At 39.6% G+C, this 12,556-nt stretch overlaps 1 protein-coding gene across 7 annotated transcripts in view; it reads right to left on the bottom strand.

The window, feature by feature from the left end:
• Nucleotides 1–3,398: 3,398 nt before the first annotated feature.
• LOC116169900 (teneurin-a) overlaps nt 3,399–12,556 on the bottom strand; it is a 310,461-nt gene continuing 301,303 nt past the window's right edge. For all 7 annotated transcript variants that reach the window (XM_031486097.1, XM_031486099.1, XM_031486100.1 and 4 more), the window contains 12 exons: nt 10,394–10,561; nt 9,495–10,346; nt 9,305–9,446; nt 8,998–9,249; nt 7,835–8,951; nt 6,490–7,786; nt 6,274–6,441; nt 6,029–6,229; nt 5,817–5,970; nt 5,592–5,768; nt 4,856–5,033; nt 3,399–4,809 (listed from right to left, as the gene is read on the bottom strand). In XM_031486097.1, the coding sequence (XP_031341957.1) occupies nt 3,809–4,809; nt 4,856–5,033; nt 5,592–5,768; nt 5,817–5,970; nt 6,029–6,229; nt 6,274–6,441; nt 6,490–7,786; nt 7,835–8,951; nt 8,998–9,249; nt 9,305–9,446; nt 9,495–10,346; nt 10,394–10,561 (5,707 nt within the window). In that variant the 3' untranslated portion in view covers nt 3,399–3,808. The remainder of the gene's footprint in view (nt 4,810–4,855; nt 5,034–5,591; nt 5,769–5,816; nt 5,971–6,028; nt 6,230–6,273; nt 6,442–6,489; nt 7,787–7,834; nt 8,952–8,997; nt 9,250–9,304; nt 9,447–9,494; nt 10,347–10,393; nt 10,562–12,556) is intronic.

The raw sequence follows: 12,556 nt of genomic DNA, 5'->3' as shown, positions 1-12,556 counted from the left end.
GCAATGGCAAGATTTCGCCTACATTTTTAGGTCCAGTTGATAAGTTCGCTTACCTGCACACTCCAGGCAAAGAGTAACTAATAATTATTCTTTGCTCCAAGTTGAATCTTCAAGTTGGTTGTGTAGTACTGATTGGTCATTGTAATGCATGATGATTTCGCTATTGACAATGTATATCGAAGCTGAACTAGTTAGGATCACAGGTTTGAGGTTGGTACCTATTCCGAATCAACAATTTGAATATAATTTTGCGGAGACGGAACATTATTCATAAACGCTCTAAAAATGACGCAACATTTGCACAAATAAGACAATGTAAATTTACACAGAAGACTCCATGAAAGCAAGTGCTTAACCCGTTTACGAATTATAAGCAGGTATTGCAGAATGCAGATATTAATACGGTAATAATGCCACTCATTTCAATGGTTAGTATTCATAAACGGTTAAATATAGGCATATGCTGTTGCACTGCATTTTGAAAAAAATCTGCGCGATCGTAATTTTTTTAAGAAAACACCCTAAGTGTTCGCTAGAGGAGGTGTGATTGAGACAATAATTTGTGTGTTTTTAGGTGAACCTAGATACTGTCTAAAGAGCTCTGTAAGGACAGTAGAATGTAGGTACTGGAAAGGCGGCCTTTTTTTTCGGGCCTCAAAAAAAATTGTCTCGACCCGGAAAAACAATTTTCTTATAGAACGTGGCCTGTAGAATCCATAATTTCAAACAGTTCCAAGATTGGGCTATTAGTTCAAAAAAAAGTCAGATCGACCCGGAAAAACAATTTTCTTATAGAACGTGGCCTGTAGAATCCATAATTTCAAACAGTTCCAAGATTGGGCTATTAGTTCAAAAAGTCGATCGAAAAAGTACGAATTGTTTTGGATTCTACGCACCAAAATTAATAAGAAAAAGTGTTTTCCCGAGAAATTTTGGTGCAGTCGATTTTTGGTAAAAAAGGAAGGTTATACACTCCCTTTTTTTGAGGCCCGAAAAAAAATTGTCTCAGATCGACCCGGAAAAAAATTTTCCTTATAGAATGTGGCCTGTAGAATCGATAATAATAAGGAGAAATTTTGGTGTAGTCGATTTTTGGTAAAAAAGGAAGGTTATACACTTGTTGGACATCTCATGTAACCACGAACCACTATATAGTTTAGGAATATATTCACAAATTTTCTTCTGTCCCAATGCTTCGATTTGTTGACTTGTTGCATACTGTTTAAACACTGCACCTTATATTTATATTTATTGATTTTCTAGCAGGTTTAATGGATCCAAAAACTGCTTGTGTCAAATACTCCGTTTCCACAAACATTGCTACTAGACTCAGACCGACATCTTCTTTTACGTAACTTCTCTGAGTCCCACTATCAAGTAATATTCTCGCGTTAAAACCCATTGCAAAATGCTTCCTTCAGCATACTGGACAACTTATTTGTTTTCTACAAAATCTTGCTCCATGACCTCCTGCCAAACAACAAAAACAACGTTTCTGCACAATGCACCTTCCAAAGTTAAATTCTGTGCCTTTATACATCTGTCCCTGTCATGAATACCCTCACAAAATACGCAACTGCTGTCTTTACGAACTGTACTTGTATGACTAACTGTGGAATGGCTTAGCACATAGATCTCGAGATAAGACAGGCTCGAGGCAATTTAATTCTTTCTTCTCCTTCCACTTCGATTTCCATAAATTTCATCAAATTGGCTAATTTATTGAGTTTTGTATCTTGAATAACAAGTTTCATTGGGCACACTTGACTCAACCAGCGGAAATAGCATAGTCGCATATTTTTCTCTTGTAACACCCAGTGACTCTAGAGACCTTAAATGTGATTCTAGAGTAGCAAATATGACACTTAACGCTTAAATTGTGGGTTTTGACAATTTCTGATTACTCATTTTAGCAATTCACGCAATTCTGCCTTTCCAAATCTGTTCTTCAAAGCTTCTATCACTTCGCACAGCGTCGCAATTATTGGATGACCTACCTCTCCATTTCCAGAATATCCCGTATACATAATCGAATCTGAAAAAATTATCAGAAGCACGGACATGGAAGTATTTGACGCACCACTATATTGTGTTCCAAAGTGTTGTGGGCCAGGCCCGCTAGCTCCTTTTTTAATTAAGAATCGCATACGAAAACATGGTACCCAAACGAGTAGAAAGCGACAGCAATGTATAATTAAACGACGTTTCCTTTAATATCAAATTAATTAATACGAGTATCTACCAATCTTGCTGTTTTAGATTCTACACTCCAAAATCTATAAGAGGTTTTTTTTGTGTTCAGACGTTGTTTATTGATTTCATTTAGAGGCAAATGTCTCCCCACTTGCTATAATTGACTTGTCTGAAATGGACCGTAGAAAAACCTTAGAAGCAAACTACTAAAATTTTCAAGATTGGACCGCTACGTCAAAAATTATGGACACAAACAATCTTTGAAAATTTTACCTGTTTTGTGAGTCTACAGATCAACATTTCAAAAACGACCCAAGACGAGACCACTACGTCAAAAGTTATGTCCAAAAACCTATTTCTCAAACAATGCAAAGTTTTTAAAATATACAAAATAGAAACAGTAACGACCGATGTTAGAAAAATCGGTTATTAACTTACCAAGTCTACTAAACTACTTACCTATATAAATTCGAAAGGATCTTTTTTCTGTTGGCCCTAAAATTTATAAGACCACAGTGTATATGTTGCTAGTTATTCTATTGTGATCTGTGAATTGGACCAACTGTATGACTTCAGAAAACTGGAATTAGTTTGAACAGGAGTAGGAAAGTGATGGACGCATAATGTATAAAACAAGTTCTTTACTTCAAAAACATTCATAATACTTGTCAGAATTTAAAATGAATTATTATCAAATATGTAGCAAAGTAATATATTTTACCTTCCTATTTAATTTCTATGTAAATGCAATGAAGAGTAAAAGTTAACTGAGACTCTGCACTGTTCAATTAGGAAGTAGAAATTTATGTTTCAGCAGATACATAGGTAGGTATGTAAATCAGTGAATAACATACAGTAGATAAATTACAATAACATTAAATCAGTACATTGTGAAACATACTCTGTAACAACAGCACACAAAATTTTGCTACATGCAGGCAGGTAAAAATATAACATCTGAGTAGTAAAAAATAAACCCTTTGGAACGTGGCATGGCTTTATACTTTTTGCAAGGTACACAGCTGATAATCTGCATATTTCTAATATAAACATAGATCAGTCACAATGATATCTTAAGTAAAGCAACACAACATGTATTAGTAATTTTGTTCATTGCCTATCTAGGATAAATTCGTTCGGTTAATTAAAATTATTAAAAATTTTATAACTGGACTATATTTACAATTTCATTTTTGATATTTCTATATGGCGCTCATTCTAACTGTTTCCTTTCGTTCACTGTTTCGCTTTTATTGTTAGTTGTATAGGATCGTTGCTCCTACCTTTATTTAATTTCTCTCATTCAATGACTAATAATAATGATGCATATATTTACACGAACTTCTGGTGCTAATATTTAAACTAATAATTCAGTCAATATTTTAAAACTTACGTGTAAAAAACTTGCTAAACATCAGCACCAGATAAAAATCACATACATATAGGTAACATATCGTTAAATAAATAATATACATTTTGGCATCTCTGAATACACAAATAGACTTTGGTATTTTGTATAAAATGTCTCATAGATTAAATAAGCTTATTCTTGGTACATCACACTTAGTTAATTGAAAATAGTTTCTTCTGTTAGTCTGTTAAAAAGTTTAATACACTAGCAGACGTATTTACTCCATGTTAGCCACCAATGATGCTGGCACACTTTGGCTTCTCGTTTCTTTCTTCGTTTTTTTGAAGAGTCGTTAAGTTTTTTCACAAACCTTATATTATAGGGATCCTCCGCGAGCTCCGGGTACTGCTGCACGTCGTGTATGTACTCACCATCATAAATTGAGGCATACCCCAGCTTCATTATCTCTTCAATTTCGTTCGCGGACCAATCTATGCTACCAAAGAATCCACTTTTTATCATCTCTTTCTCTTTATGCCAAGCTTTTCGAATCGCCGACAATTTCGCGTGATGCAGTAGGCGCTGCCTTTCTTTTTCTAAGTTCGTACCGTACCTCAAATTGACTACCGCATTCATTCCATGGATTTTTACGTCGAAATAATTGTTACCGCTTCCGTTCTCTTTCGTTATTTCGTGAAAGGTGGCGTTTACCTGTCCTTGTAGCCTCTTCAGTTGCCCCTTGTCGTCGTTGATTTTCCACGTTTCTTCTTTTACGAAGTAAAACGCGTCCTGCTGAGCATTGTGTACAACAAACGAAAAGGGTAGAAGAAAAGATCGGTTAAAGACTGACGTGTAGACATCTCGATAAATCGCATTGGCCGCTGGAACACTGGAAACAATCGCGCGACCTTCGTGCGACCTCGACACAAGAATACCTTTTCCGAAAGGAGGATCCGAGGCCACCCCGATCTTTTTCGGAATTAAGTCCATTACGTCAGTTTTTAACGCCGATCTTGGAGGTGCCGACAGTCGTCTCGCTTCCGTCATTTTACGGCTATTTAAGCGAGCCAGGAAACCTGACTGAACATTTACCGAGGCGCTTGGTAAACTAAGCTGAGTTCTTAAAGCGTCTCGGGACGGACTCCAGAAAGTTGGAGGTTTTGTAAGGATCGGTGGCATTGACCCACCGGGAAAACTCTCAGGATACAGCTGCGGTGCTAGATTTTTCAGATCGTACCCCATATACCTAAGCCAACTCAGATGGTCTGCAAAAGTACGTCGTAATAATTGCACATGCTCGAAAAAAGTTACCCAGTGGAGGATCGCGCGTCTGCCTCGTGTTAATTGGATCGTTCCCATTTAGTCGATATAAATGTAAATGAGTGGGCATGGCCACTCGTTCCAAGACGTTTTCCCAGAGTGGCGACATCCACTGTCCGATCAACGGGTCGTATATCTTACCATTTGTCATATGCACTAGCGATGTTACCTTTGAACAAAATTAAAATTTAATTTTCTATTCAATGGTGTGTTCAAACGCTAACGATAGCACTATGGTGTAAAAACCGGTCAAACCGCGTGACATTGGACGACTGACGGAAGTTAGTATAGGAATCTTCTGAATAAATCTGTTTCATTTCAACAAAAAATTTCGTTGAAACGAGTGTTTAATTGAGTTCAGTTAAGGTGTGAAGAGCGGACCACAAGGAAGAATGTTTCTAAACGAATCCTGGGATCCAAGAATCCCAAAGCTTGCAAAAACATAGGCTTTTGGCATGTCCTTTCCCATTTTGTAAAAAAATTATTTTATTTACCTTAATTCCCCCAGAAATGTCAACAACAATTTATGTACTTACTCCAAAATTTTCGACAGACAAGGAGTCGAGGAGAATTTCTGGGATGATTATGAGAATTGTGTAAGTAAATGCATATTACAGTGTAGAGATACATGATGGTATTAGATGTGGAGGTACTGAGATATCGTTGAATAAAAGGTCTTTATGCAGAGTCCAAGGAAGTAAAAATAAATAGTACCGACAAAACTTACCTGATCTAAAAGGCCACCGCAAAAATCAACTGGTAAATATAAGTACGGATTTGAATCGTAAACAATGTGTCCATAGGGCGACCTCATTATTTCTCTGATTCCCTCGCCATATTGATTGAAAATCATGATGGGTGTTCCGCATTGATCGGTAGCGATGTAATACTTGTGACGGTAAACCTATCGGAAAAGAATGAAACTTAAACTGGCTGCAAACTACGACCATACCTGCGCATAAATTAAATGCCCTCTATCATCATAAACCAGCGACATTAATTTCCCATCTCTAGGAGAGTAAATTTGACTAACTTCCCGTGGATGTTGCTGATTGTTGTAGAAAAATTGGGTCACATTGCCATAGTTGTCTTTTCGGGTGATGAGCCTGGAAGAACAAAACCGTTACGATCAAATCGAATTGGGTACCTATATATAAATAGTACCGGTCCATATGATCGTAAAAGTAGCGAACGTCGAATCTTCCTCTTTTAGTGGCTCGCACTAGTAAACCTTTGGCGTTGTAGTGAAATTTTTCCTCTCGGGCGTTCTGAACTACCGACCCTCTGTTGTCGTATTTGTATTGCCCTTCTCCGAATTTTATAATTCTGTCCATGTTATTGTATTCCATTGGTATCGTATTACCTCTGCAGGAAAAATGTCGAATGAAGTATTAAACAATTCAACAAACCTGTATGTTAAGGCAAGCATATTTCCGTTGTCATCATATCGAAACCCCCAAGGTTCTTGTGCTTCCACGCCCGATAGCTGGCCATCGCAGTCCCAAGTGTAATTCTTTATGTTAGTGTACTTATTGACTCCCACATTTCTGGTATAAGTTCGTGTTTGAGCAATTCGTCTGGAAAATTTATTTTATTCATTTCCGAGGGCATCAATAATAACTTACCCATGCATATCATGACTAAACTCCATTCGAAACACTTCCATGCCATGAATAGTCAACGCAACCTGCGTCTCCAAAAACTGGGGATCGGTGGTTCGCGAAAACAAGGCGGTTCCATCGTGGACATTCGTTTCATTAAATCGCGGTTTATTAATTTTAAATGGCCCGATCGTTTCCAGAGATCCAGTTTTATAATTGTATGCGATATTATATTGGGGCAAGTTTTGTCCACCGATCCTTCCCTGGACGTTCGTCAATCTGTAGTTATTATCATAGTCGTACATAAACTTCGCATTGCTAAGGCCCGATTTGGCACTAAAGTCGATTCGTTCTTCCATTAGAAGACCGCCCACATACTGATAATCCCATCGGTACTCCACATCGGGTTCCGTGTGTAAAACTTGACTTGGAAGTCCGGATTCAGCAGAATAATGGTAGAGCGTTTTTCCATCACCATGCACTGTCTCGCTAATACGACCATTTGGTGTGTATCGATAGACGACTCGAGCGCCATCACCTGGATAAACGGTTTGGAGCAGTAAGCCAGTGTGCGAGAAGTGCTGCAGGAACGCTCTGTTGCTTCCAGGGGGAGTGTAGGTGGCGCGTAAAAACCCAAGGGAAGATTGAAGGCTGAATGAATGTTTGGTACCGCTTGGAAGAGTGACGTGCCTCAAACCACCATCATCGTCATAGCTTAACAGAAAGCTACGTTGGCTGGCAAGCGTTATTTTAGAAAGCATGTTCCAGTCATTGTAGTTGAACATTTGGGTACCATCCTGCGAGCTTGTTATTTCCGACAGGAGACCATGGCGATCGTAACTGTACTTTAGCTCAGAAACCCCCCACTTCCACCCATCAATTCGGTTAAACCCATCGTAAGAAATATTGACCATTACCGCTCCTTTGGTGGGAACGTACGATTGTGGGAGACCGGCGGGATCGTAAGTGACAGCTAGTAGTGTTTGTTGATCGTGATCATAAAAAATTTCCTTGCTAGTAAATTGATTGAACTCAATACCGAGAGCCTTGGAATGATTTACGAATATCTCGCGATTTAAAGTTTGCTGCGGATTCCTAACGTCGCCCACTAACGAAAACTTGGTGTACATAAAATTTTGCAAACCATCGCCGAAAGTGCTCGTCTGCTGTGACCAAATTGGCAACATTTCCGCTTCAACCGGAAGCGCCGCTTCTAAAAGTGGATGCCTCGCCAACGCCGCAACTTGCAACTGGCCACCCCATGCGGAATTGATCATTACACTCGAATTAATAAAAGTGATCGCTTCTGTCGTTTCCAACTCTGAAAAATTGTATTCGAGTACAATGGAATACAAAAGCTATTACTTACGGTCAATCAAAGCAATTTTCTTGGAAGCCTTTCCGGTAATAAGAAACTTGGTGGGTGGTGTACTGATGTCGACTTCAAAACTTTCCCCTACCGTTAACCCAGATTTCAATTGGAGAGTTTCTCCACTCGGCAAAATGACACCAACTGTTCTGCCTAACCAGTCGTATTGATACATAAATGTTTCACCTCCTCCAGACCGGCTGGTCAGCAGTCCCGTGTTCATATCGTAATCTAATTCAATCTCCGAACGCCCTTTCTCAGACAGTTTCACCAGATATCCAACTCCTGAGATTTTCAGTTCAGATTTATGGTCTTGTGTATTTTCAATTGAGCTAACTGCGTTACTGTAATCTCTCAGAAATTGAATTTTGTTACCGGAGCTGTCAGTAATAGTTGATAGCTTGCCGAAGCTTGTATTCTTGGAGTAGAGGAATGAATAGCGAGTCTTGGCGGATGCTAAATCTCTGGTCGCGACGTGCTGGCCGTAGCGATTGAAGACGTAGACCTCGCCAGCTGGAGGGTAGGGTATGTGAAATTCGCCATTTTCGTCGTGAGAGGGTAGATAGTGTTGCAAAGCTAAAATGTGCAAAGAGCCTTGATCGGCGATGTGTAAAACGCCATTTGGAGAAACCGTTAGTGCGGAAATTGCTTGGAAACGCGCGTTGGAGGAGAGAAGTGTTTCCGCGTTGCTTGTTGTTTCTTCAGTGGATCCACAAATGCAAGCCGTGGGCAAGTCGTGGGTAATTCTAGGGTTCGCCGTTGTAATACTGGCGTTACACTCGCAGTTGCTTTTCAATTTGTCCTGAGTTTTTCCGGCAAAGTGAGTAACTCGGCCAGCCGTGTCGACAACACGTACGAAATTTAATCGCCGATTATCGCTTTCGGCAATGTACAGGTCTCCAGTTGGTGAAAACGCGAGTGAAAGCACCGTCCCCAAAATATTCTCGTTCGATAAATGCGTAGAGTTGTCGTCCTTCGTGTGACAATGGAGAGGCGTTCCAGCGACAACTTTAATTTTCATATCTGCTGTTAACTTCAGAACAAGACGATCATCAATGAAATGAAGCGAACCGTCTAATGGGCTCAGTGAGAGACCGGTGGGCCATTGCAATTGTGTCTGGAAAGAAATTATCACACGAAAGTCGTACATGAGACGATCTTACTTGAGATGCAGGGATTGATCCGGAACATGGAGTTGGGATCCATTGATTTTGGTGACCGTGATTACCCACCAGTGTATGTATCATTCCTCTAGGATCTACAGCTCGGATATTCGTACCGTCTGCGATATACATCGTCTTATCCGCTGCAATGGCTATACCTTTTGGATGAGCTAACCGGGAATGCTTCGCAGGCCCTTCGTCACCACACTGGCTATCGTCACCTGGTATACACCTCTCCCCATTGCCAACAACCTGCAAGATTGTAGCGATGCAGAAATGGCGTAAGCCCCGTTGTTTCGGTACCTACCGGTTCAATATTGATGCTCGGATCTTCGATCGGCTCTAATGTTATTACCTTAAGAATTTGATGTTTTTCTGGGTCCGAGATGTACAAATGCCCATCGGCTGGAGACACAGCCAAATAATATTGGTACGCCACCTGCGTTGCCCTAAAATGGTACCTACTAGTACGCTATTTCCATAACAGTGACATTTACCTTAATTGTAGGACGGTGTAAACATTACCTTCAGGCGTTATCCTTCTTACTAAATTAAAATCGCCAACGTATATACTACCGTCTGGACCACTGGCCAAGGCTACCGGTGTAAGTAGTTTGGCGTCTTTCGCCGGGCCGCCACATTGATCGGGACAATCTAGCGATCTTTGCAGACCGGTCCCCATGATGACCTGGACCATGCGGGGGTATTCTTTAAGATGAAGCGTGGAACCGTCACCTTTTTGTAGAATTCCTTCGTGAAAATTGTAATGGTGGTGAATATCTAACCCCCAGCCTCCGATGTCCGATATATCGACATCAAAACCTTGCAAAGTTGCCGTTTGAGTCTCCCATACGGGCTCTAGGCACGTGGAGTGCTCATACCCTATAGATATTTTAGCCTGCGCAATACCATAAACTTTCTGCTTGTACACGTTTCTTTTATTCCACGGAAACGTATGGGTAAGATTGGGATCGGCTTCGTACGTTTTCACGTGCAAGGATCCTTCGACTTCCACTCTCACGTGTACGTGCGTTAACGTTTTTGGTATGGTCGCCCCCGTTAATCTCATATGCACTGTGCTGTAATAACCGGCAGCTTGCGAGCTTCTGTACATCAAATGCAATTCTGAACCGGGTATCGGAATTGATTCTTGCACAATTTGCGTTTCGGCGAAGATAACGCTTCGCCCAGGCAGCCCACCGACCGCATCAGGCATCCAAGTTCCCGTTATAACGGGCTTGAGCAACTCAGAATCGTGATCATCACATGATTCGGGAAATCCTCCGTTCATATCGAAAAATGACCGAGAAACTCCTGGGAAATTAATAGCTGGGTTTCTGGTGAGGAAACTAAACATAGCAGATTAAATCTAGAATTCGCAGTGCTTTATAGCTACCTTGAGTGCACGTTATCGGGATGCGAGTCTTCGCTCAGTTCCATGCGAACAGGTGCGAGAACAACAATTTGATTCCATGGTACAAAAACCGTTCTGGTTAATGGTCGAAAGGGAGATCTTTGAAATTGTAATGTGACTGCCCCTCCCCCATTCACGAGAACATCAAACCTATACACGTACAAATGCAGTGTTAGTTATATATCGCAATTTTACTAGTGACCTCATAGATTGATAGAATGGCAAGAAAAATTTGGAGCAGTACGAGAAGGATTTAGCGTACTCATAGTTTCAGCATATTCGTGTAGCTTACGTAACTGGAGACAGCGACATTAACATTGACATTGAGAGTGAATTTTCTTCATCAGTGGCAAGTCGAGCGGGAATGATCATTAGCAAATGGTCGAAGGATCATTAACAAATGGTCCCTTGATAGTGACACACAAAGAGAAATCAAGTTATACTCATTATAGATACTAAAACAAACGTAACAAGCAAATGGAAGAATCAGTTTAATTGTAAAAACAGTGAACGTAACTAGGGGTGGATACTTTTTTTATTTTTTTGGTTTTGACCGGTCATCTTATGATTAATTTTGTAAAGTGTTATTTAGTGATGGCGGCAGCAGTGGCAACAGTTATAGCTTGGTAAACTTTCTTTTTGGTTAATAGTAACATGGTACCTATTTTTTTAGTAGGATGTATTGTTCCATCTATGAAACGTGTTGTATAAGTAAATATAGGGATTAATAAGATTTTTATGAACACGTTTATTTATGATTTTGTATTGCGGCTATCGATTTCGACTAATGGTCATCTTCAGGCCGATATATATATGGTGTTAATCTAACAGTGTATGTGATGATGTTATCTTACAGGCATCTTTCACTCTATCATTGATTGTAAGATAACATCATCACATACACTGTTAGATTAACACCATATATATTATCGCTCGGTCTGAAGATGACCACTGGTCGAAATCGATAGCCGCAATAGAAAATCATAAATAAACGTGTTCATTAAAAATCTTATTAATCCCTATATTTGCTATTTTTTAACCATTTTAAAGAGGAATTGGAGTGATATAGACAATGAAAGCACGTGTCATTATACGGAGATATGGAGGAATTTAAGCATAAAATTTCATAATCACAAATTTGGTTCCAATCAGTTCAATCGATTAGAGTACAGACAGACAGACGGATCGACGTAATCGAGATTTTGTTTGTTTGTTTGATTCGGATTACTGGTGCTTCAAAACCCGTATTTCCCTTAATAAAGTGGGGGTCATATTTTACCCCAATCCAATACCTCCCGTACTAACGTGCGGGCGGTAAAAAGCGCTTTCGTTACGGTTTAGTTCTGGTATTAAATTGATCCTGTAAATTGCGCCGTTTATACATATTTATATATGCTTTTTCAAATATTTTTAAAAAGGCAAGGAAATTATGCAGAAAATTGGATTTTCATTACAATATGACCTCCTTTGCGATAAGAGTTTTGTTGACTCTAATTGCACTTGTCCTATGTCACTGAATTTACCGGGTTACCGGAGATATTCGTACAATGTCGTTCATTGAAATCGTTTACGGGTATCACATATTGAAGTTTCCTTCAGTTTTGGTCGTTTAGTTTCCAAAACACCCCACATCGCAGTGATGGTTATAAACACGCTCTTTGTTTTAATTGGAAAACGTTCATGACAATGTATGGATGTATGTTTGAAGGCATACAACGTTTTTCGAAACCAATCAATCAAACGCTCAAACTCAAAGATCCAGGGCCTGATTGTGTCATTTTTTTCGCACGGAAAAACAGAAAATAGTTTTTTGATAGGTCATTTTGTATGTTCTCGTACATGACCTAACTATAGTGTGGCAAGGGCAACAATGGTACACTTTTGTTTATGAGTTGAAGAGACGAAACTACTATTACTAAAGTAGCTTGTAGTTATACAGGGTGATTCGCAAGACTCACCAACCTTCAAATATCGACTGCTATAACATGGAAATGCTCACTGATCACCAGAAGATTTGAAATATATCGGAACGTTGGTTTACCGCCGTAGTTCTTGTGATTACTTCTATATGATATAGAACTTTTTCCTACAAAAAAGGTAGTAACACAAAAAATCGTTGCCAACTAATGTAGGTAATGCGTCAAT

This window comes from Photinus pyralis, unplaced genomic scaffold (assembly GCF_008802855.1).
Source record: "Photinus pyralis isolate 1611_PpyrPB1 unplaced genomic scaffold, Ppyr1.3 Ppyr1.4_LG4, whole genome shotgun sequence".
Lineage (NCBI taxonomy): Eukaryota > Metazoa > Arthropoda > Insecta > Coleoptera > Lampyridae > Photinus > Photinus pyralis.
The sequence above is the reverse complement of the archived record's forward strand: the minus strand, read 5'-3'. Positions and strand labels throughout refer to the sequence as shown.